General features: G+C 36.0%; 9 protein-coding genes and 3 non-coding genes across 12 annotated transcripts; 5 read left to right on the top strand and 7 right to left on the bottom strand.

Moving 5' to 3' along the window:
* Positions 1–148: 148 nt before the first annotated feature.
* On the top strand, positions 149–3,013 carry TIF4632 (translation initiation factor eIF4G; the record flags this gene model as incomplete). Its single annotated transcript, XM_003957991.1, has 1 exon — positions 149–3,013. The coding sequence occupies one exon, from the start codon at positions 149–151 to the stop codon at positions 3,011–3,013; it is 2,865 nt and encodes a 954-aa protein (XP_003958040.1).
* A 273-nt stretch (positions 3,014–3,286) lies between these two features.
* Positions 3,287–4,141, bottom strand: TYW3 (tRNA methyltransferase TYW3; the record flags this gene model as incomplete). Its single annotated transcript, XM_003957990.1, has 1 exon — positions 3,287–4,141. One exon carries the CDS (start codon positions 4,139–4,141, stop codon positions 3,287–3,289), a length of 855 nt encoding a protein of 284 aa, XP_003958039.1.
* A 169-nt stretch (positions 4,142–4,310) lies between these two features.
* On the bottom strand, positions 4,311–4,382 carry KAFR0Ftrna11D. The gene has a single exon. It is a non-coding gene; the product is annotated as a tRNA-Asp (tRNA).
* A 19-nt stretch (positions 4,383–4,401) lies between these two features.
* KAFR0Ftrna16R lies at positions 4,402–4,473 on the bottom strand. The gene has a single exon. It is a non-coding gene; the product is annotated as a tRNA-Arg (tRNA).
* A 577-nt stretch (positions 4,474–5,050) lies between these two features.
* On the bottom strand, positions 5,051–6,388 carry MET17 (bifunctional cysteine synthase/O-acetylhomoserine aminocarboxypropyltransferase MET17; the record flags this gene model as incomplete). Its single annotated transcript, XM_003957989.1, has 1 exon — positions 5,051–6,388. One exon carries the CDS (start codon positions 6,386–6,388, stop codon positions 5,051–5,053), a length of 1,338 nt encoding a protein of 445 aa, XP_003958038.1.
* Positions 6,389–8,111: 1,723 nt separating this feature from the next.
* On the top strand, positions 8,112–8,185 carry KAFR0Ftrna15I. The gene has a single exon. It is a non-coding gene; the product is annotated as a tRNA-Ile (tRNA).
* A 196-nt stretch (positions 8,186–8,381) lies between these two features.
* On the bottom strand, positions 8,382–10,754 carry KAFR0F03060 (uncharacterized protein; the record flags this gene model as incomplete). The annotated part of the gene is made up of 1 exon (XM_003957988.1): positions 8,382–10,754. One exon carries the CDS (start codon positions 10,752–10,754, stop codon positions 8,382–8,384), a length of 2,373 nt encoding a protein of 790 aa, XP_003958037.1.
* Positions 10,755–11,102: 348 nt separating this feature from the next.
* On the bottom strand, positions 11,103–16,808 carry STT4 (1-phosphatidylinositol 4-kinase STT4; the record flags this gene model as incomplete). The annotated part of the gene is made up of 1 exon (XM_003957987.1): positions 11,103–16,808. The coding sequence occupies one exon, from the start codon at positions 16,806–16,808 to the stop codon at positions 11,103–11,105; it is 5,706 nt and encodes a 1,901-aa protein (XP_003958036.1).
* A 364-nt stretch (positions 16,809–17,172) lies between these two features.
* UBC12 (NEDD8-conjugating protein UBC12) lies at positions 17,173–17,682 on the top strand (the record flags this gene model as incomplete). The annotated part of the gene is made up of 1 exon (XM_003957986.1): positions 17,173–17,682. The coding sequence occupies one exon, from the start codon at positions 17,173–17,175 to the stop codon at positions 17,680–17,682; it is 510 nt and encodes a 169-aa protein (XP_003958035.1).
* Positions 17,683–17,894: 212 nt separating this feature from the next.
* On the top strand, positions 17,895–19,079 carry CDA2 (chitin deacetylase CDA2; the record flags this gene model as incomplete). Its single annotated transcript, XM_003957985.1, has 1 exon — positions 17,895–19,079. One exon carries the CDS (start codon positions 17,895–17,897, stop codon positions 19,077–19,079), a length of 1,185 nt encoding a protein of 394 aa, XP_003958034.1.
* Positions 19,080–19,326: 247 nt separating this feature from the next.
* On the bottom strand, positions 19,327–21,801 carry IMH1 (Imh1p; the record flags this gene model as incomplete). Its single annotated transcript, XM_003957984.1, has 1 exon — positions 19,327–21,801. One exon carries the CDS (start codon positions 21,799–21,801, stop codon positions 19,327–19,329), a length of 2,475 nt encoding a protein of 824 aa, XP_003958033.1.
* A 448-nt stretch (positions 21,802–22,249) lies between these two features.
* Positions 22,250–23,908, top strand: DPS1 (aspartate--tRNA ligase DPS1; the record flags this gene model as incomplete). The annotated part of the gene is made up of 1 exon (XM_003957983.1): positions 22,250–23,908. One exon carries the CDS (start codon positions 22,250–22,252, stop codon positions 23,906–23,908), a length of 1,659 nt encoding a protein of 552 aa, XP_003958032.1.
* Between the last annotated feature and the right edge of the window lie 75 nt (positions 23,909–23,983).

Genomic DNA, 23,983 nt, shown 5'->3' with positions numbered 1-23,983 from the left:
CTTAGTTTTGCTATTTTGAATTTAGGAGGGAAAAAAGTAGTATTATTTGAACTGCATTTTATCTTTTGTTATTATTTAAAAAAAAATATTTCATTTATTCATAGCATTGTATTAATATCTTAGTGATTTGCATTGATACGTTATTAAAATGACTGAAGAGAAAGTTCCTCAGAAGGTTGAGGGACAGGAGGAACGTGAACCTCAACAAAAACAACAGCAAAGTTCTCCTACTCGTAAGTTTCAGCAACAAAATTATGGAACTTACAATCGCTATCAAGGAAAACGTAATAGCTCCTACGCTGGTAATAGACAGCATGGGAATAACAAGTACAATAACGGGAACAGATACAACAATGAGTCTGGTAGTGGTCACTATTATTCTGCAGCAAAGTATAATGGTCATTATAGAAACAGTAATAGAAACTCTATTCCAGCTGGTAATATGAACGGAGGGTGGCCCAATTATTACATGCCTCAAATGTACTACATGGCTCCACAAATGGCAGCTGCAATGGGTACCGGTATGCCCGTAGATATGCCATCCATGCCCCCCTTACCGCAACCACCACACTTGAGTCCTCCACCAACTCTTGATTCAAACGTGAGCCCCAATAGTAGTGTGGCTAGCACGCCTAATCAAGTTCATAAAAAGATAGAAATCACCACAAAGAGTGGTAAAGCACTGAATTTGAATGAGTTACATTCTCAATTGAAATCAAATTCTAATTCTGCTCCAAGCTCTCGTGATGAAACACCGTCTGTACCTTTACATGATGTTAGCGCTAATACAAATGATTCAATTGAACCTAAGGAATCCACTCCCAGTGATAAGACAGTTAAAGCTATCAAAGAAGATACGGAAGATAGTAAAAGTAAAGCAGAGCAAATTAGAAAGGATTTCCTTGAACAAGTTAGATTACGTAAGTTACAAATGGATAAGAACAAGAATAAGGGAAAAGAAAGCATTGAAGAAACGACCACCGAAGGGAAAGTTCCAGATGCAAAGGAGCTTCCTGAAACTGCTAATGAAGCACCAGTTAGTAATAGCGAAGTTTCTTCTACAAAGACTGGTGATGAAGCAAACAGAGAACCATTATATGTACCAGAAGCAATTAAAAGGGAAGAAGAAACTCCTGAATCATCTGAAAAAATCATAACATTTGCAGAAAGATTAAAATTGAAAAAACAAGCTTCGACTTCTGGTGAAATTAAATCAGTTCATAAGGAAGTCTCCTTTAGTGACACTACCACCACAATCGATAATAGTGAAAAAGAAGATTCGCCATCTATTGAAGTACAATTAGAAGCAACCACTGAAGATGATACTTTGGAAACTTTCCCGGAAGGTGTCACTCTAAACATGTCTCAATTCTTAGATAGATTGTCAAAGGTTAAACCAATAAGTGATATTTATTCCTTCAAATACCCAAGCCCTATTGAGAGTCCTGATACAAAATATAAAAAAGTTCACGCTAAATATACCTATGGTCCAACTTTCCTTTTACAATTCAAGGATAATGTCACACCTATAGCTGATGAAGAATGGATTACAAGCACACAATCTAAGATTATTATCCTAGCAGGTATGGGCTCTGGTAACAGATCACAAAGATTAAGAGAAAACAGGTCGAGTGTATCATTAAATGGCGGTCAAAACAGAAATATGTCAATGAGAAATGATGGAAGATCAAATTCCAGATCAATGTCAAAAAGACAACAATCTAGGAGGTATGACGAAAAAAGATCAAATAGGTCTTCTTACATATCAAGAAAAGATCGTGAAAAGGCTAATGAAGATAAACCAAAGGAAGAAGTTGCTCCATTGGTTCCAAGCGCAAATAGATGGATTCCAAGGTCAAAGGCTAAGACAATTGAAAAGAAATTGGCACCTGATGGAGTTACAGAGTTGATAAGCAAAGAAGATATTGAAAGGAAGACCAAATCTTTGTTAAACAAATTGACACTTGAAAAATTCGATCCAATTTCAGCGGACCTTCTTGCAATGGCTAATCAATCGAAATGGGAAACCAATGGTGAATCTCTAAAGGATATTATCGAATATATATTCCTCAAAGCTTGTGATGAACCGTTTTGGTCAAGTATGTATGCACAGCTTTGCGCAAAGATGGTTAAAGACATTGATTCGGAAATCAAAGATGAAAATAATGAATCTAAGGTTGGTCCAAAACTAGTTCTACATTATTTGGTTGTTAGATGTCACACAGAATTCGAAAAAGGTTGGGCTGACAAATTACCAACAAATGAAGATGGCTCTCCATTAGAACCCGAAATGATGTCAGACGAGTATTATGCTGCGGCTGCAGCCAAGAGAAGAGGCCTTGGTCTGGTTAGATTTATTGGTTTCTTGTACAGGTTGAACTTATTGAGCGGTAAAATGATGTTTGAATGTTTCCGTAGATTGATGAAGGATTTAAGTGACAATCCTTCGGAAGATGTTTTAGAATCTGTTGTGGAATTATTAACTACAGTTGGTGAACAATTTGAAAGTGATAGCTTCAACGCTGGTAAGGGTACCCTTGAAGGTTCTGTTCTATTAGATAGTTTATTCCAAATTATTCAAAATATCATTGATGAGAACAAAATTCCAAGTAGAATTAAATTCAAATTAATTGATGTCAAAGAATTAAGAGAACATAAAGGTTGGAACAGTGAAAAGAATAACGCTGGTCCAAAGACTATACAAGAAATTCACGATGAAGATGAAAAAGAACGTCAATTAAAGGCAAACTCTAGAGCCAATTCCAGACGTTCCACTTATACTTCGAGCGTCCGTGGCTCATCTAACAATAACCATCATAACTTTTCATCTGGTTCAAGCAGAAATCCATTTAAAAGAGAGGCATCAAGAGATAATTTTGTATCATCCACCAGATCAGCATCAAATAGATTTAATCAGAGAAATCAACCAAAATCTGAGCAACAAACGACTAGCCGTCCAACACTTGCAGCCAATAGGTTTGACGCTTTAATGGGTGCAGGAGAAGAAGATTAATTGCACTTTCATTTCTTGTAGAGTAACGAATAATGATTTCTTCTTTCATTAGTTTATTTTTTGAGAAAATAAACGTTATTTAAGCAAATTTATCGTCATATACTCTATTATATATTATCACTAATCAATAGACTTGTTTACGACCCCTACTTTGGAATTTGTGTCTTTTTATCAGTGTGAGCTGTTTTCTACAGGTGTCAATTATTTCTTTGAGATATTATTAGAGATGCATGACATGAGCAGTTATGGAATATGTGTGATTCAAAATATTTGTTACTGAGATATTTCTTGCTCTTCTTTACGTTGTTGAACCTGACGTTGTCTTTCCAAACCCTCCCTTCTCTTTCTTTCTCTCCTTTCATCCTTTGTTTCTTGTTTGACTTTTCCTACTTTTGATGAATTATCCATTGTTGCTGCCTCAGTCACATTTATCATTTCATTCTCTACCTTCCTGTAAAGTTCAGCCATTTTTTTAGTATTGTCATTGAATTTTGATAATGTAAGTTGATCGAGCAAATTGATATATTCCTTTGTCACAAAGAATGACAATGCATCGTTTTCCTCGTTCAAATATCCAATTGGCACATCAAGCTTGATGTTGATCCGTATAGCCACAAGGTTGTTGGAACCAATCCCACTTTCTCTGAACCCACAGGACATTGCTACGTTATATAAATGGGAAGCAGTTTCAAAGTCTCTACATTTAACGTGCAAAATAAAAGGTTCATATTTATACAGAATGTAACGTAAGCTTCCATCAAGGTCTGATGGTAAAGGAGAGGAACGTTTGTCCTCAACAAATGTGACATCATTCAACGTATCCATCCATCCAATTACCTTGTTTATATCATGTGAAACATATAGCCATTTACCACCTTGACCTTTTCCACCAACTTTAAGGTCAGTCTCATTAGTTTTCCTCTTCGTACCTTCCACAAAAACACTAATCCTACCAGAGCAAGATGAGGTTGTCACCATATCGTTGTGAGAGTTGATCAAGTCCATGACAGGCAAACATAGCTCATCGATAGATCCCTTTGGCGATAAGTCAGACGCAGTAGAGGATATTTCCTTCAGTATAGAAGCTTTTTTTTGATTGAAAGAGTTTTGTGCACTAACCTGTGACATTATTTTGGGTTTTCGATGCTTCTTGCAACGCTCACCTAAAACGGAACTCTCAAAAGTATGGGGAGTATTAACCTCAATAATGTACTAGAGTTAATCAAGTCATCGCTGCTATTCAGGCATATTCTTCGAAAATTTTTCAAGCTTTTGACAGATATGGAAAAAAATAAATCTCCGCGACGGGGAATTGAACCCCGATCTGGCACGCGACAAGCGCCCATTCTCACCATTAAACTATCGCGGATTTTTAAGAAGAAAGAGAGCACTCACGCTGGGGGTCGAACCCAGAATCTTCTGATTAGAAGTCAGACGCGTTGCCATTACGCCACGCGAGCTCAATTTCTGATTTCTGTTGTGACAGAAACTGGTCAAATACAACATTAAACTCTAAATTCGTGTGACAACTTTCTTAGAATCAAAACTTAGACACCCGCTGTTCAATTTATTAAATTATATATCTCACGTTATTGAATTTGGCTGAATATTAGTGACAACTTTTCATAGACGCAACTTTTGTCATCTTGAAAAATTCCACACTATAAAAAGGAATTCTTCGTCATATCTGTTCTTAATCCTTTATTTTACTTTATAATTTTATTGACGTAAAGGACGATCAGAGCATGTTTCAGGTGATTATAACATGTTGCTGGTGTTCATTGTGTTAAGGTCGGTCAGTTAAGTGACCAAATTCTTTTTAATTGGTGGTTAGACCAATAATGCGCTGGTTATATGTAAATTAAACTAAAACATAAATAACATACATCAAACCAAACTATGGTCAAACTCTAGTGCTTATCTGAGCATTTATAACATGAGAGAAGCTCTGATCTTCCTTTACGTCAAATTTATGATGATATATTGATAGATACATAAAAATTAGTTACTTATATACATGTAAGCTACAGATGGGTTTCAATTTGGAATTTTGCCTTCAAAGGTCCTTTCGAAGGATTGTTGGAAGTCATTAATTATATCGTCAATAAATTCGGTACCAACGGAGACTCTGATCAAATCTTTAGTGACACCGGAGGCTAATTTTTCTTCATCATTTAATTGTTGATGAGTAGTGAAGTATGGGGCGATGACTAAGGTCTTAGAATCACCGACATTGGCCAAGTTAGAAGCTATTTTTAAGTTGTCGACGACTTGAGCACCAGATAACTTGAATGGATCTGTTTCTGTGTCTGCGTTTGGTAAGTCCTTAACACCAAAAGATAGCATACCACCAAAACCATTTGATAGATATTTCTTAGCATTTTCATGATGTGAATGAGATGGTAAACCAGGATAAGATACCCAAGAGACATAAGGAGATTGTTCTAACCATTTAGCAAGTTTTAAAGCATTTTCTCCATGTCTTTCACCTCTTAAGGATAAAGTTTCGACACCTTGTAATAGAAGGAAAGCAGCAAATGGACTCATTAAGGAGCCTAAGTCTCTTAGTAGCTCTGTTCTAACGTGAACAATGTATGCTAAATTACCATAGGCTTCATTGTAAATGGTGCCATGATAACCTTCAGCTGGTTTTGAAAATTGTGGGAATTTCTCAGGGTAGTCCTTCCATGGGAACTTACCTGAGTCAATAATGACACCACCAAGGGTAGTACCATGACCACCAATCCACTTAGTGGCTGAATGAGTGACGATATCGACACCGTACTTGATTGGTTGACAGAAGAAACCACCAGCACCGAAAGTATTATCAACCATTACTGGAATACCGTGTTTGTGAGCCACAGCAACAATTTTCTCAAAATCTGGGACATTGTATTTTGGGTTACCAATACTTTCTAAGTAAACACACTTTGTTCTTTCGTCAAATTGTTTTTCAAAATCATCTTGATTATCACCTTCAACAAATCTAGCTTCAATTCCGAATCTCTTGAAAGCAACTTTGAATTGATTGTAAGTACCACCGTAAAGGTAGGAAGTAGCGACAATGTTGTCACCGTTGTGAGCCAAACCTTGGATAGCAAGAGTTTGAGCAGCTTGACCAGAAGCGACAGCTAAAGCGGCAGCACCGCCTTCTAAAGCAGCAATTCTTTCTTCTAGGACATTAGAAGTTGGATTTTGAAAACGAGAGTAGACATAGCCTGGAACCTCTAAACCGAATAATTGAGAACCATGCTTGGAGTCGTCAAAAACGTAAGAGGTGGTGGCGTAGATTGGGACAGCTCTTGGTCTGTGAGCGTTATCGCCGGCATCTTCTTGACCGGCGTGTAATTGAATTGTATCAAAATGGGAAGGCATTGTTATTTATAACGGTTAGCTGTAAGCTTCTTAACGTTTTAATTTAAAAAAATACATAAGAGAGGAGTTAACCATGAGAAATAGAAGTAGATTATCTAAAAACTTCTGATCTTTATATGCTGCTTTGGCAAAAAGCAACTGTCGCTACATTATTTTCAGTTTTACTTTATGGTGCAGCTCTGCTGAGATTACTCATTAGAAGCCTTCAATAGTTTGCGATTAATACCTTAATTGTATATAAGGCGGCGCCACAATCTTTAAAAATTGTGTAAAAAAGCTCGAGGTTTCTCGATTCGGCGCATTTTTCACAATTTTGCAAAGGCACGTGAGGTTCGAATTTCGACCAACAGCTCGAGAACGGAAAACCAATTCGGGTAGAAAACTATTGTGTGAACTATTTCTCGTGTCTTTTTTTCACTGTTTCTCTAAGTTTCTGATTAAATGCCTTCCGGAGGAGCAGGAAGGCAACCAGAAAAAGCTTATATCCTAATGTGGTAAAGGAGAGCAGATCACATTGTAACATTTATTGTTTATACGGTGTGGTTCGAACAAAACGTGACAAGATGATATTCTGGGCAATTTTGTGGTAATGAAATATGGTTTTTTCATACACTTGGATGGTGGGGAAGTTTGTGGCACTTATGTGGGATGGGGTGTGTCAGTCACTTTGAATTCCTATTATGGCAAATGCCAACAGTTGAAGATCCTGAAACCTACGTAGTATGAAAGGAAAGTGTTATGTTGGGACAATATCTAGGTGTGTGCTAATCTTCTAGGCCTTTTTAATTGTCACATAGAGTTCTTCATTGCTACTGCTACCTTTAGTTATTATGCAGAATCTTTAGATCGCTTTAGATCATGCCTCCCCTGAATATGATGCACAGTATTGAGCAAACGCTTTAATTCCCGCAAGTAATGATATAAACTCTAATTGACCATCAAGACCTAATTAGTTTCTCAGTAACGTTGCGTTGCTACCTAGGTAGGGTTTCTAGATCGTTTATATGAATCGTCATTTGAAGATTATTTAAACCTTGACATTTCATATTTTGTATCAAATACTTCTGAGTCATCTAGCAGAACCACAAAATATTCTTACTTTGTGAATTTTTGAACCTTGAACACATTAATCTGTTATTATTTATGAGAGGGCGTATTTTCCCATAGAGTAACATTTTGTGGGTAAAGCAGAAGAAAGTCTGAGGTAACCAAAATATAAAACACCTCGCGATGTTTTGACATCTATCGTAGGCGAACGTAGAATTCAGAACATATTTTATAGGGAAAATACTATACACTAATAAGTTGGGGCATTATTAGAATCAATATCTTATAATGATTTCGCTTTTAGTAACACGGTCAAAAAAGTTATTGTTACCGTTAACATTTTTTCAAGTCTTGGTTTTCCTCATTATTACTAGGCACGAATCTCTCCCTATGAAATTCTAGTCTCTGTCTCCTTATTATTTACACGAGTCTGAAATATGCGCAAATCTATACCTTTTCAGATGACTACATCACGTTATTTTCTTACAAGACCTCACCTAACCTAAACTCCACCAAAAACTGTCTACCCAAAACTGATGATATATTCATAATCTGTACAGATAGGTACAATATATCACTTGGTCATAGGGGGTTTTGTTGTGAAGAAATTTGAGGAATTTGCCTAAACCATGTATGACAAAATGGTTCCGTTATATAAAACTGAACGAAAATTCTTGGTCTCTTGGCCCAGTTGGTTAAGGCACCGTGCTAATAACGCGGGGATCAGCGGTTCGATCCCGCTAGAGACCATTTATTTTTAAAAAAAAATCATTCATCAATCAGAATACCATTGATGTTGGGAAAGCTGTAGTGTCCTCTCTGAGTAGGCGTACTTCGGGTCATATATATTTTTAATTCTTTGATATTCTTGAATAGTCTCAATCGAACTAAATTTTTTTATAAACCATTGAAAAGTATATAAATTATAAGTATCTCATAATCAGACTCATTTGGCGTCACTTAAACCCTTTTCTTTATCTCTCTTAATTTTATTCAAAGAAGAACCACATTGAAACCATTCAATTTGTTCCTTGTTCATGGTATGTAACAATGGACACGTCCAACTGTCGTTTCCAGAGGATGGATGTACAATCATTTTGACTTCCTTGTTTGGGGCCAGCTCTTGGAGCTGCACAATATCTATTCTATCAAACGGATCGATACGGTCATAATCTTTTGGATTCTTGAATGTCAATGGCAGTAGACCCTGCTTCTTCAAATTAGTCTCATGAATTCTGGCAAATGACTTGGTTATAATTGCGAATCCCCCCAAATACCTTGGTTCCAAAGCTGCGTGCTCACGAGAAGAGCCCTCACCAAAATTTTCATCTCCAATTACAACCCACTTTATACCTTCTGCCTTATAATCTCGTGCAGTTTCAGGGACGCCTTTGTACTTACCAGTTAGGACATTCCTCACACAATTGGCTTTACCATTTTCTATGTTTGTAGCACCAATCATGTAATTATTAGAAATATTTTCTAAATGGCCTCTATATTTTAACCATGGACCAGCCATCGAAATATGATCTGTAGTAGTTTTACCAACAGCCTTAATCAAAATTGGCATATTTTTAGCATCTTTACCATCCCATGGTGGAAATGGTTTCAAAAGTTGTAAGCGGTCAGAGGTTGGATTTATCTTGACCGATACGACTGAACGTACCTTTGGTGGTGGTGTATATGTATTTTTACCGGGATCGTAGCCCTTGGAAGGTAAACCAGTACCAAAAGGTGCCTTCAACAGAAATTCATCACCATTTTTATCTTTCAATCTGTCAGTAATCGGGTTAAATCGTAAATCACCAGCAATTGCAAAAGCTGTCACAATTTCAGGGGAGGCAACAAATGCATGCGTTTGTGGGTTACCATCATTTCTCGAGGTGAAATTTCGATTATAAGAAGTAACAATTGTATTCTTTTCACCCTTTTTGATATCTTGTCTATCCCACTGCCCAATACATGGACCGCATGCATTTGCCAATATTATTCCACCAAATTTTTTAAATGTTTTTAACAGGCCATCTCTTTTGATCGTAGCTCTAACTTGTTCCGAACCTGGTGTTACCGTAAACGTTATCTTGGATTTTAAACCATGTTCTGCTGCATCTTTCACAATTGATGCGGATCTAGTTAAATCTTCATAGGACGAGTTTGTACAAGAACCAATTAACCCTACGCGTATGTCCAAGGGCCAATTATTCTTAGTAGCAATATCTTTTAATTTCGAGATCGGCGTTGCCAAATCAGGCGTGAATGGACCATTTACATACGGTTCTAACTTGCTTAAGTTTATTTCTACTACTTCATCATACTCACATCTAGGATCAGCACAAAGAAGATCGTGCTGATATAATTTCGCAAAGTCTGCCACTTTGCTTCTGCGAGTTGCTTTCAAATATTCCACCATCGATTTATTAAATGGGAAAACAGACGTAGTAGCACCAATTTCGGCACCCATGTTACATACGGTCCCCATTCCAGTTGCTGAAAAGGTGTCTATACCTTCCCCAAAATATTCAACAATTTTTCCAGTACCTCCTTTTACTGTCGTAATTCCTGCTAATTTCAAAATTATATCCTTTGCAGACGTCCAACCATTCATCTTACCCGTGAGCTTTACACCTAAAATTTTGGGGGCTTTCACCTCCCACGGAAGACCAGTCATAACGTCTACAGCATCTGCACCACCAACACCTATAGCAAGTTGTCCCAAACCTCCAGCATTTGGGGTATGTGAATCTGTTCCAATCATCAATGCCCCAGGATATGCATAATTTTCTAATACGATTTGATGAATGATACCTGCACCAGGTTTCCAAAAGCCCATATTATATTTAGCTGTTGACGATTTTAAAAAGTCGAAAACCTCCTTATTTAACTTTATTGCTCTTTTTAGATCCTTCCCACCTTCAATTTGTGCCTGAATCAAATGGTCACAATGAACTGTAACTGGTTTTGCAACTTGAGGCAAGCCAGCGGACATGAATTGTAAGATTGCCATCTGAGCAGTTGCATCTTGACAAGCTACTCTATCTGGTAGCAATTTTAAATAAGAGACGCCTCTTACAATCTCCTGGTTTTCTGGATCGTTCAAATGGCCATAGAGAATTTTCTCAGCATAAGTCAAAGGACGACCTAATCTTCGTTTCACTATATGTAAATTCTTCAAATTTTCCTTATAGTTAATGAAAGAGTTTTCTTCTAGATTATTTTGAAGAACTTTAGAATCTCTTATGATGTTGGCAAAAGAAGCTATTTTGCGATGGGCACAAACGGTTGTAAGCCTTGATATTTTACTACTATGATATAAATTCATTTTTTTTATAAAGTTATAAGTACCATCCAATCAAACAATTTACTTCTAAGTATCTGAAGTATACAACTTGAACTGATTCAACGAATGTCTAATATACTGTCTTTATTATGTAATTTGACAATTTTTGCTAGTCTCTTCATGTCGCTGTCACAAAATATTAGGGTAAGGGATACCCACACCGCGAGCAGAAACGAAAATTTAGCCCAGTTGCGACTGTGACGCTTTTACTAAAATGGATACAACAAATATTGGATATGTACTATATACGTATTTAGTATGCTATTCAGGGTGAGAGGAGAAGAAAGACAGAACGTTGTATAGAACTTAAAATGTAGAACTGTTCTATCATTAATAGGGGATGCCATTTGTTAATCTCTGGAACTCATCGTAACCCTTTGTGAACATACTTTCAAAACTTTTCTTGATAAGGCCCTTCATATATAATGCAGCTTCGTGGTCAGTCTTTTGGGGCTGGAATCTTGTTTGTAAGTTTTTAATCGTTTTAGCACCTTTGAAGCATGGTAAACCGCTGCCTAACATTGGCTCAATGCATTCAATGATTGCATCCATATGAGGCCTAGCTGCTAAATAAGCTTTGATACATAATTCCTCGAAATCATAGTAAGCTGCTGTTTGATTGGATCCTCCCATAACTTTGACCATTTCCTTTGTTAATTTGAAAGGAACTGCTTCAAACTTGACACCACCTGGCACGATATCGAAAATAAAGCCGAAATCAATATGTAAACAGTGCCCTTCATCATCATACATGATATTACCATTGTGTCTATCTTTGAATTGCAATAAATAGGAAATGACACTATAGCCTGCTAGTGACTTGACAAAATTGCTTCTTGCATTTTGGAATTCAATGGTGTCTTCTGGACCAAATTTACTAATAAAGTATTCATAAAGACCATTGACTGCTTCTCTACCCAGCATATCACGGGATATAGAATTTGGTAGCACATCAATAACACCACAACCTGGTGCAGTAGCCGTAACACGGTAAGGAAAGACATAAACGTCCAAACCGATATTGGACCAGATTGATCTAAATAAAGAAATCAGCTGTAAAGCTAAAACGTCTTGTCTACAATCATCACCGACCTTGAAAATGGCACTCTGCCATTTTTCTATTTCTTTCTTTTCACCAGTATCGGAATCCAATATCTCTTTTTTTATCTTAAACGTAGCCATAAAGGGTGCTTTAGCATGAGATTGCAATGGCTTCCCACTTTTACGGTCTATGTCAATTACCACACCATCTGGATTTGATGGTAAATAGACGTCTGGTTTGATTTTGATCACACTCATTTCTTCATCAATCTTTTGCTTTTTTTCAGCCTTACTTTTTTTAATAAATGGTTTCAATTTACCTGAAATACCTGTCACCTCATTGAAAAAATCAAACTCTTTCTTATAAAAGCCATAATGAGATTTACTAAAAGTTGATAACATCATTTTTCTAACATGATCCAATCTTGGCTTTATTTCGTCCTCAATTACACCCTCATCTCCCTTATAGGAGTTGGCCAACATATTCCAAATAATTTGATGTGAAAATAAAACGCTGATTTTCGCAGTATCTAGAATTAACTTCTCAACGTAACCAGAACGGTCATATCTAAGACATTGGACAATTTGAGGAACGTAAAAAAATGTGACATTAACATCATGCGATTCTAGAGAAAATATGCTGTATTGCAAGATGAATGAATTTGCATTCCACTCCGGTAGGAACAAATTGATAGATTTTAAAGGGCTAACAGGCGCCCAATAAAGAACCGCATGTAGGGCAGTTTTGGTCGAGCTATTAGCCATACCTATTAAAAAACTGTCAAGAGCTCTAGGAACACCAGCACATAACAATGGCTTTTGAGAAACCAGTGAAATCAGTGCTTGGCGTAACTTTTTGCTTGAATATCTTTGAACAATGTTGACTGCTAAACGTGGATCATTGTTAAATGCAACACCCAACATATCGGAGGGCAACTCATTACTATCTGCCCCGCTTATCTTAGATAATGGAGCTAGCCACGTCTCGATCTGTTGAATTTCACTTGCCAGGAAATATTTGAAGAGCGCAAATTCCTTACCTGTAATCTGTATCATAAGCTTCGACATGCTGTCTAATTTGGAATACAGATCTAGCATGATGGATAGATCAGTCCTCACTTTTAGCTCATTTGAACCAAAGGGCCAGGATACTGGATTTTTGAACCACGATAACCCCCCTGCTATGATTTCTTTGCCTAGTTTATCGACGTACCGACTATTCTGCTTGAAATTCGCAGTTAACACATTTAGTCCAAAAACTAACAGTTCATTCCTAATCATCCTGGCAAAAGGATGCAAAGAGGCCTTTTTCAAGTTGGAAATACCATATAATGCAGTTTGAGTGAAAATTTTTAATAGATATTTACTTTGGAATAATGTTCCTTGAAAGTGGGAAGTAAAAAATTTAATTATGTGTCTGTGTGGCTGTAAGGATTTTGAAGCAGTTCTCGCATCTCTATTAATGGCTTTCTTGTTATATGGCGTATATTCCATCATTTGATATTCAACATCGGTCAAGTCAGATTCTCGACAATATAATCCTCTATTTTCATCAATGGAACGCATCCAACAATAACTTACTTCAACCAGCAGATTATGGGAAAGTTCAGGCCTTTCTTTTATTATTGTAAGCCAAATATTTGTTGCAGTTTTTAATGTGGGTGAGGTAAAGACTTCAAAAGGAACGTGAACGATATCATAAATGAGGTAGGAATAATCTGCACCACCTAAGATAAGCATAGCTACAGACAGATCCAAAAAGTCAATTATGGTTTTGTCGGGTACATACTCTTTCGTTTTCAACCTCATCTTCATAGCATCCCGAAGTTCTTCCAGTTCTTGCGATATACTTTCTGGAGAGGAAGAAATGGCGGTGTCGACAAGATACTTGGACCTCCAAGAATGTTGTGAAATAAAGCCCGATATCGTGTTTGGTCTTTCAGGTCCATTGTAAGTAATTCTTGACAATTCTTTATCTGCTGAAATAATAGAGCCAGCCATCTGTATTGCAAAAGAAACACCAAATTCTACATTATTTTTTCTATTGAACTGACTTATGTCAGAGATATAGGATTGTAATAAAATTTTTGTATCCTCATTTGATCTATTAAGAACAAAAGTGACCCACCCCTTCGCTGCTTTATGTAACCTTGATAAGGTCGAAGCACGCCACTCTTTAGAAGCCGGGAAAACAACCTGTGTTGCTGAATGTTTTAATTTAAATTCATAATGTGGCTCAAATCTATTGGTCTCACAATCAACAATACTATCAAACATTGTTGTCATCAAATCTAAAAGAGTGAATAATGATGTATGATGACATAAAGAGGATGGAATGGATTTAATAAAAAACTCACAGCACTGGAAAGCTGCATCTTGCAATGATGGAACCCTATGTACCAAACATAGGAAAATATTGTTCAATTGCTCAGCAATCAATTTGGCGTTGAAAATTTTAGCATTCCCAGAGTTTGTCATTTTAATGTATTCACTAATTTTCGATAGCGCAATAGCTACAAGAGATTTTTCTGTAGTACTGGAGCTTAAAGAAGGATCCGATAAGTATAATAGGATTTTGGAGCAGTCACCAGCTTCACATCTGATGGATTCCAGCAGTAATGTTGCTGCTAAAAACATGATTTTAGAATTTGAAGTAGTCCTTGACTGTACAGCATTAATGTTTAAATATTCCTGTACCAGCTGCTTTTGTGCTTTGACATTCGAGTTTGAAGTTCCACGTGATAAAACAGTATTCATCTCTAAAGACATTTCTTTATTGTTGGCAGGGAAATCAGACGCTAATGGAGGACTATTGTACGCAATGATCACTAAATTGTTGAAATTTTCTTTTACAAGGTCAGAGTTATAGTAAAATCCATGTATAACAAGATTGAACCACATATTTCTGAATAAATTAGTGATCTCTTCATCACACGATAGATCCAGAGGCGTACTTCCTGGTTGGGGCAACAGAGAGGCCAGTGGTGGTAAATAGGGAATGATTTGTTCTGCAACACGAGATATTTCCATGTGAGGTCTATGATGGTCCAACCTGTCTACTTCACCGCTTGCGATAATTGATTCCAATAATCCACTTAGGTGAGATTTATATAAGCTTGAATTAAAATTTTTAATCAGTAATTCCTCCGAAATTATATTTTTTGAGGCAAGTATTGCAGTGGCCAGGTCTCCATCATGTTGTTTATCTGCCATCGCTTTTGTCACCTTCATAAACTTGGTTAATAAGGAAAATTCATTCAAGGACATGGACGGAACAAGTCTTGCCAGCGAATTGAGAATAACCTTGTTTAAAAATTTGGATCCCGTAGTGACCTTCTGAGTCAAAATGGATACCGTTAAGGCTGTTATAGTTTGGTTCTTATAATGGGTAGCAATTGTGGCAATGGCGGAGACACAATTTTCCAAGAGAGCCTCGTTCTGGGAAGTATGCTGTCCACTCTTTGGGACAGATCTTGAACGTTTACCATCGGTATTTTTAGGGCCATTGGTGGCATTGCCCGATGTTTCCAGCTTCAAAAGCGAACCAGAGTTATTGGACGTCATTGTAAGTTGACGACCTCTCATCATCACATTGGGGCTTGTACCATCATCAATGGACGTCAACACGTTATTAATAGAATATATTGTGCTTACAATAGCGTCCTCATTTAATGGCTGCAAACTTATGGTGAATATTTCAGATATGTCAACTATTGCGGATTGAGTCATATGGATAGAACCAACCAATAGGGAAAAGTCACGTAATAAAAGTTCTGATAGTTCTTCTGTGAAGAAATTCAATAAAGATGCTGCTGCGACAATACTTTTAGTCAATTTAGGGGTGATCACATCTGAGAGTAAATAATATTCCATTGCTTGCCTAGTAGTTTCCACAAAATGTGTAAAGAGTTCTGAACTTTTTTCATCCAGGAATGGAATAATACACAGTAGTTCCAACAGTTTAGCTCTGGCATTGAATGAGTATTTAGCACGACTATCACTAGAAAGATTACATGACGTTTCAATACTCAAATATAATGATAGAGAAAATTTACTCATATCCACAAAAAATGGTACTGAATCTTGGACTTTGCATAAGAAGTCTGTCATAAGGGGTACAGAAGAGCCATTAACAGTTAAAGATTTTTCAGAAGATATTGGTTCCTGTTGGTGGTTATACATGCTACATTGTTCATTCAACAAGTATTCTGCTAATAATGTCGAATTACTTGGTAATTGTAACAATTTTGAAACCAGACATACTTGGAATGTTGCTAGTCTTTCTATAAATAAAGGCCCAGAAATTTCCACACCTGCATCAAAATACTGCACAATTGCATCATTGGCAAATGATGTCGAAGAGGATAACAAAGTTTCTATTTGAACAATGAAGGAATCGTGAGAAAACAAATTTGACAGCTTATTCCAAACAAATTGCATGAGAGATGAAGCCGAATTATCATCAATAAAAGCATCTATAAAACCAAGTAATGAAAACAAACTTGATTGCTTCGACAAAAATAGTTTTTTGACGGTTAGAAGATAATCTTCAATCAAATTCGCACATTTGACAGATAATTCTGGAAACTTGTTAGATATTGTGATTAAAAATTTAGTTAATTCAAAAGTCAACACTGCACTTGGGTTTTTGAAGTCATATATCCTGAATTTTGCTAAAAGAACGTCACTAATTCTTTGTCTTGGCGCTTCTAGGAAATACAACGATACAACATCATAAAGTAATTTCTCTGCATGTTTCACATTGTTTGGGATTGTTGAACTTAACGACGATATAATCTCCCATTCACTCAAGGTCAAGGGTATGGTATAGATCTTGGAGCTATTCGTAGAGTAAAAAATTGGCAAAGAATGAGTGATAGCATCTAAACCTGGGTTAAGAACATCCTTTGGAGAAGGCGGATCCATATAAAACTGCGAGAGCTTCCTCAACGCTTTGGCCCTCAAAGAAACGCTATTCGAGGCATCTTCAAGCATGTTTTAACAGTCTTATAGTAGGAAGATAGCTTCTTTTTATCGATAGAAAGTACAGCTTGTAAGTAAGAAATCTTTTTAATATATATTCTCGAGATTTCTTCGATCGCGAAAAATGTTTATAGCAAAGGTTTCAAAATTTAATGTAGTGAAAACTGTAACTTTTGGCAATCAGCAATATAGACAAAGAGCTGAAGACAGCACTGCAATCATGGTATGTAAGAGTAATCTCATCAACTGGGGCTTCCATATTTGAATTCTTAATACTAACAAGGTAGGACTCTCTTTCTTGATTTAATCTATAAAGCTAAAATTGCGTCAATTGCAAAAAAAGAAACAGGAACAACTAGAAAATGGTGCTGCTGCTATGGGATCTTCAGGGCAATCTCAACAGTTATCTGCCCCTAGAAGAAGATTAACTGTAGATTTGAACTCTCTGGATGTTCCGCCAACTGTGTCATTGACGACCCTAGTACCACCTGAAGATACATCCAGATCGCCCTTATTGCAAATTACTATCTGTCCCGATGAAGGCTTTTACAATGGTGGCCGTTTCAAGTTCAATTTAACCACTAGTGAAAGTTATCCCATTGATCCTCCATCTGTTGTGTGCTTACAAAAAATATATCATCCAAATATAGATTTAAATGGTAAGATATGCTTAAATATACTGAGAGAAGACTGGTCCCCAGCTTTGGATATACAAAGCGTGATAGTTGGATTACTTTTCCTGTTCTTGGAACCAAATCCAAGGGACCCATTAAATAAAGACGCCGCTTCGACACTAATACGGAATAGTCACGATTTTGCTAGGTTAGTTGAAAAGACAATGCAAGGAGGAAATTACATGAACGTGAAATATGACTGCGTGCTGTAAAAGGAGTAGAAGTTTCCTGTACAAATCCCAGTAATTTTCCTTTTTTTTGGTTACAATGTCCCAAAAATATAGCCAATGTCAGACTTTTGTGTCATTGTACATAAGCTTTTAAGAAAATTTGAGAACTCAAGTTTGTAAAAAATATTAAGTTCTTTAGGTCTGTCTCAAGCTCAAAAGAAAAGTAACCAATCGACAGCTCCTTTAATTCCGTCATGAGACTTTCACAGTTATTAATATTGCATTTATGCCCTTTGGTTTTTGCTAGTCCACAAGATAAAAACGCAACATTGAATGAGACATCTAATTATGTCAACACTCCAACGATTGGGGAACTTAATGCTCGTACGCCTTTCCCTAAATGGTTAACAGATTTTACTGGATTGAAAGAATGGCCAGGTTTGGATCCACCATATATTTCCTTGGATTTTATTGATATGAAAAAGATTCCAAATTATTTACAACATCAACAAAACCAATGCGGCGTAAATCCCAGAGAAGCATGCTCTTTTGACTGTGATAGTTGCGTAGCACATGATGATGTTCATACTTGTCCAAAATTGTCCCAGACATTTGATGATGGTCCTTCGACTGCGACGCCTCAGCTGCTAGGAAATCTAAAACATAAGACGACATTTTTCACTTTAGGTATAAATGTCGTAAATCATGCAGATATCTACAAGCAAATAGTTCAAGCTGGTCACTTACTTGGCTCGCACACGTGGTCGCATGCGTATTTACCGGGTTTAACTAATGAACAAATCATTGCACAGTTGGAATGGTCAATCTGGGCTATGAATGCTACAGCAGGACATGTTCCAAAATGGTTTAGGCCTCCTTATGGTGGTATCGACAATAGGGTTAGAGCCATTATAAGACAATTCGGCATGCAGGCTGTATTATGGGATCATGATACATTTGATTGGAAATTGGTTTCTAATGATCCTAATATGTCTGAAGAAACAATTTATAGAAATGTGGAAGAATGGAAAAAATCAAATACGGGACTGATTTTAGAACATGATGGCGCTCAGCGATCTGTTGATGTTGGAATAAACGTCCTAAAGATGATTGGAGATGATCAATTAACTGTTGCAAAATGTGTTGGCGGCAATGACTATCTTCGTGTATTTCCAAATTTCGAACTGACAGACGAAGACGACGATTATGACGATGAAGAGGACGAAGAAGATGAAGAAGATGAAGAAGATGATATTTCAAGTGATGACCGTGACATTGATAATGAAGTTGCGAATCTTAAAAAGAAGAAGATCCATGGTAAAAAAAGAAGTCTAGTAATTCAAGAAAAGGTACTAAAAAAGGTAAGAAGGAAAAATCTAATAAAAAGAAGGAAGGCAAGAAAAAGGACAAAGTTGGTAAGAAAAAGGACAAACAATTGAAAGATGGGAACAAGACTATTTCCAATGGGACAAAACCAGCTTATTGAAAAATAATACTGAGATATTGGGCTAAAAATAATATGATGAAACAGGATTTTAAATGTTCATTTCTTGTTGTTAAATTCACATAAAAATAAGGTATATACAAGTTGAAATATACAATAGAGAAAAGGAAAAGCAAACTAACAAAAAACACCAAAAAAAAATGCTATTAAATTTAAGTGACAAAATATTATTGTTAAAATTATTATCGTATTGACATCAATAATCTTTTTTCATCATTGCTGTCAAGCTGTAATAATGTCGAAACAACTGGCAGCAGTTGATTCCTCTGTTCCTTATGTTCTAAGAAACCTAACAGAACATTTTTGATATATGCAATTTTGTCATTTTGTTCAGATTGTGAAGTATCTGATAGCTTTAAGTTTGTCGCACTATTTGATGATGCTTTGAATGAATCAGATGAATCAGAAGAGGTAATTGGACTAGCTTTCAATTTACTTACATTCCCCTTTAAGGTGTTAAACTGCAAAGAGAGAGATTTATAATTCTTTGAAATTCGATCAAATTTCTTGTTAATATCATTATTCAGACTCATTAATTCATCATTAGCAGATTGGAGTTCAGTTATTTTACTTTCAGATCTTGATAAGGAGTCTTTCAGATTATTAATGGTCTTTTGTAAATTATGTGAATCGTTGAAATCATTATCTTTATGTTTCTTGAAATTCTCATTCAACTTATTCAAAGTCTCAATCTCACTTAGTAGTTGTAATTTGTTTAATTGAAGGGATTTAATTTCATTCTGGGATTGATCATTTAAACTCTGAAGATTTTGTAATTCAATCTTATTTCTCGAAGATTGCAAATTTAATTCTGATTTCAAGTTATTGTTTTCATCTATCATTGAATTTAATTTTGTTTCCATTTCATCCAATTTGTTTTTTTCATCATTATTTGATTCTGACAAAAGACGACGCATTGTATCAGCTTCCCTTGCTTTATCTTGAATGATACTAGTGTAATCGCTCAATTCGTCTTCTAGTGAAATAATTTTCTTATTAGCCTCTCTCAATTTGACATTGAGTTCTTCACACTGTTTTTTGATAGAGTCCATGTGATCACTCGAATTATTTTTCAAATTTTGTAAAGTATCATATTTTTCTTGCAATATGTCAATTCTTTCAGTTAGTTTACCATTTTCTTTCAGATAATCTTCGTAAGTAGAGCTATTTTTCTTGAGATCATTATTTAAAGATTCATTTTCGTTTTTCAAAAGATCAATTCTATTACTTAATTGCTTATTTTCTCTTTTCAATAAATCCATTGCTTGTTTAACGGGTTCCTGATTTTCTGCGTACTCTTTGATTTGTTTTTCTAGGTAAATGACGGTTTTTTCCTTTTGGATAAGTTTGTTTTTGACTTGATTTAACTGAGACGATAACTTATCGGTTTCATTTTTAGAAGTTTTAACTTCAGTTTCTAGTTTACTATTCTCCTTTTTGACAAGTTGAATTTCATTCTCTAGCTTATTATTGTCATTTTTTATTGATTGGATATGACCATTCAAGTTGTCAGTATCAGTTTTCAACGTAGAGATTTCAGTTTTCAAATTTTCATTTTCTTGTCTGGCTGCGCTAATTTCATTTTTTACATTGTCATTCTCTTCTTTGATCCTCGTGATTTCATTTTCCAAATTACTATTTTTTGAAATCAATTCATCATTTGCATTGCTAGACTGATTAAACTCTTTTATTTTATCTTTAGCCTCTACTAACTCATTACCAACATCTCTTAGCATGTCCCTAACTTCTTCAACCTCAGAAGACTTAGTATTGAGTTGATTTTGTAAGGAACCCTGAGTTTCCGAACAGTTTGCGTGTTCTTCTGTTAATTTTTCGAAATCTGCTATTAACTTATCGTATTTTTCACTCATATCATTGTCTGTTGTGTTTGTATCTGCATTTGTGGCATTATTATTATGATTATTATTATTCTTCTTCTTATTGTTCTTCTTTTTATTTTTCTTCTTATTGGAAGTAGTGGTAGTGTTGGAAACAGTTGCAGGGTCGGATTTAGAAATTTCCTCTAATGCTTCAGTCTTAGCAATAGCATTTTTTAACTTATCTTCTAGTTCAGATATCATTGAATCCTTCTCCATGATCTGTGTTTCGAATCCACTGATCTTGGACGCATTATCATCCAGCTGAGCCTGCAATTCCGATATTTTCGACTCATCTTCTTTGATTTGTGCACACAATAGATCAATTTTGGAATTACTCGCATTCAATTTTTCATGCTTTTCAGTCACAGTAGCTTCCAATGTGGCAACTTTTTCATTACTCGTCTCCAATTCATTCTCAAACTTTGAAAGACGTCTAATCTCTTCATTAAGCATATTATTCTTTTCATTATAATCTTTGAAAAAATTGGGTAGTGTAATTTCAACGTCATTAAGATCTGATACTGGAGTATATTCTGTCAAAATCTTCAATAAACTTTCAATCTTGAGCTTTTCATTCTTGTAAGCAGTCAACAATAACGGGTATTTCGACTCATATTTGTCAAATTTCTTTAATTTAGATTGGATATCCTTCGGTAGGTCCTTATAACTTTCGTTGTCTGCAGAGGCAAGAGCTTCATTCATAAGATTATCCTCGGAAAGACTCTTCTGCAACTCGTCAGACAGGTTTTTACCAATCTGAGACAACTGTTTAAACATAACAATGCTCACACTATCTCTTTTTTCAGACCTTTACCCATTCATTGCACACGAGATGTGCTTTCCAATTTAATTTACACTCGCTATTTTCAGATATTCCAGAATCGAAAACGCCGTGAAGGATGATTGTTCAAAGCCCTACCAGTACACCGCACTAAGGTAAGCTAGGGTTTATTTTAACTAATCAAAGACTAATAATAAATTGTATCTTAAAGATGCGAACCAATTCAGCATTAACTTCTAGAATGGTTGATTGTATCATTGACTCGAAATCAACATGCTTTTATGGGGTTCCTGTCTTGTTGTGTGTGGTGTATGAGTGTAAAATGCTTAATATTGAAAAAATTTTCTTTATATTGGACGTCGAAGAGACGATAAAAAAAGAGAGACTAGTGAAGCTGATTCATACTTTGTATAAGGAAAGGTCCATTGAGAAGGAAAGAGAACGATGTCTGAAGAAGTTAAGGCTCCAGCTGTTGCTCCAGCTGCGGAACAACCTGTTATATTAGGTGAAGATGGTCAACCATTGTCCAAGAAGGCCATGAAGAAGTACTTGAAGGAACAAGAAAAGTTAAAGAAGAAAGAAGAGCGTGCTTTACAATTACAAAAGGAAAAGGAGCAACGTGAACTAGAGGCTCAATTGAACGATACTGCTTCCGAAAATTACGGTAAGTTCCCATTAATCCAATCTCAGAGCCGTACCGGTGAACAACGTATTAAATTCCACGACATCGATGGTCCAAAGGAAAATGTTCTCTTCAGAGCACGTGTCCACAACACTAGACAACAAGGTGCTACATTAACTTTCTTAACTTTCAGACAACAACATGAATTGATCCAAGGTTTAGTTAGAGTGGCTAAAGACGGCAGTATTTCCAAGCAAATGGTTAAATGGTGCTCTAACTTGAATTTAGAAAGTATCGTTCTTGTTAGAGGTGATATTGTTAAGGTTAATGAACCAATCAAGTCTGCTACCGTTCAAGATTATGAAATCCACATTACAAAGATTTTCACTATCAGTGAAACTCCAGAATCATTACCAATCTTATTGGAAGATGCTTCCCGTTCTGAAAAAGAAGCTGAAGAAGCTGGTTTACCGGTGGTTAACTTAGATACCAGATTGGATGCTCGTGTTATCGATTTAAGAACTGTGACCAATCAAGCAATTTTCAAAATTCAAAGTGGTGTCTGTTCATTATTTAGAGAATTTTTAACAAAGAAGACTTTTACTGAAGTTCACACTCCAAAATTACTAGGTGCTCCAAGTGAAGGTGGTGCTAACGTCTTTGAAGTCTCCTATTTCAAGAGCAAAGCTTATTTGGCCCAATCTCCGCAATTCTACAAGCAACAATTAATGGTCGCTGATTTTGAAAGAGTCTTTGAAATTGCGCCAGTTTTCAGAGCAGAAAATTCTAACACTCATCGTCACATGACTGAATTCACAGGTTTAGATTTAGAAATGACTTTTGAAGAACACTACCATGAAGTCCTTGACTTATTAAGTGAATTATTCATCTTCATTTTTACTGAATTAAAGACTAGATTTAAGAAGGAAATCGACATTGTCCGTAAACAATACCCAGTTGAAGATTTCAAATTACCAAAAGATGGTAAAATTATCAAAATTAATTACAAAGACGGTATTGAAATGTTGAGAACACTTGGCGGTAAGACAGACTTAGACGATTTCGAAGATTTAAGTACCGAAAATGAAAAATTGTTAGGTAAATTAGTGAGAGAAAAATACGATACCGATTTCTATATCTTGGACAAATTCCCATTAGCTATTAGACCATTTTACACTATGCCAGATCCAGAAGATCCACGTTATTCCAACTCTTATGATTTCTTCATGAGAGGTGAAGAAATCTTATCTGGTGCCCAACGTATACATGATGATGACTTATTAAAAGAAAGAATGAAGATTCACGGATTATCATTAGAAGATCCAGGTTTGAAAGATTATATTGATGCTTTCACCTACGGTTGTGCTCCACACGCCGGTGGTGGTATTGGTCTTGAAAGAGTTGTCATGTTCTTCTTGGACTTGAAAAACATTAGAAGAGCCTCATTATTCCCAAGAGATCCAAAGAGATTAAGACCATAATTCGGTAGCTATGTATGTGTTTTCTTTGCGTGTATAGAAATGTTACGGTATATATATAATCTATGTATATGCGGA

Source organism: Kazachstania africana, chromosome 6, assembly GCF_000304475.1.
Source record: "Kazachstania africana CBS 2517 chromosome 6, complete genome".
Taxonomy (NCBI): domain Eukaryota; kingdom Fungi; phylum Ascomycota; class Saccharomycetes; order Saccharomycetales; family Saccharomycetaceae; genus Kazachstania; species Kazachstania africana.
The sequence above is the reverse complement of the archived record's forward strand: the minus strand, read 5'-3'. Positions and strand labels throughout refer to the sequence as shown.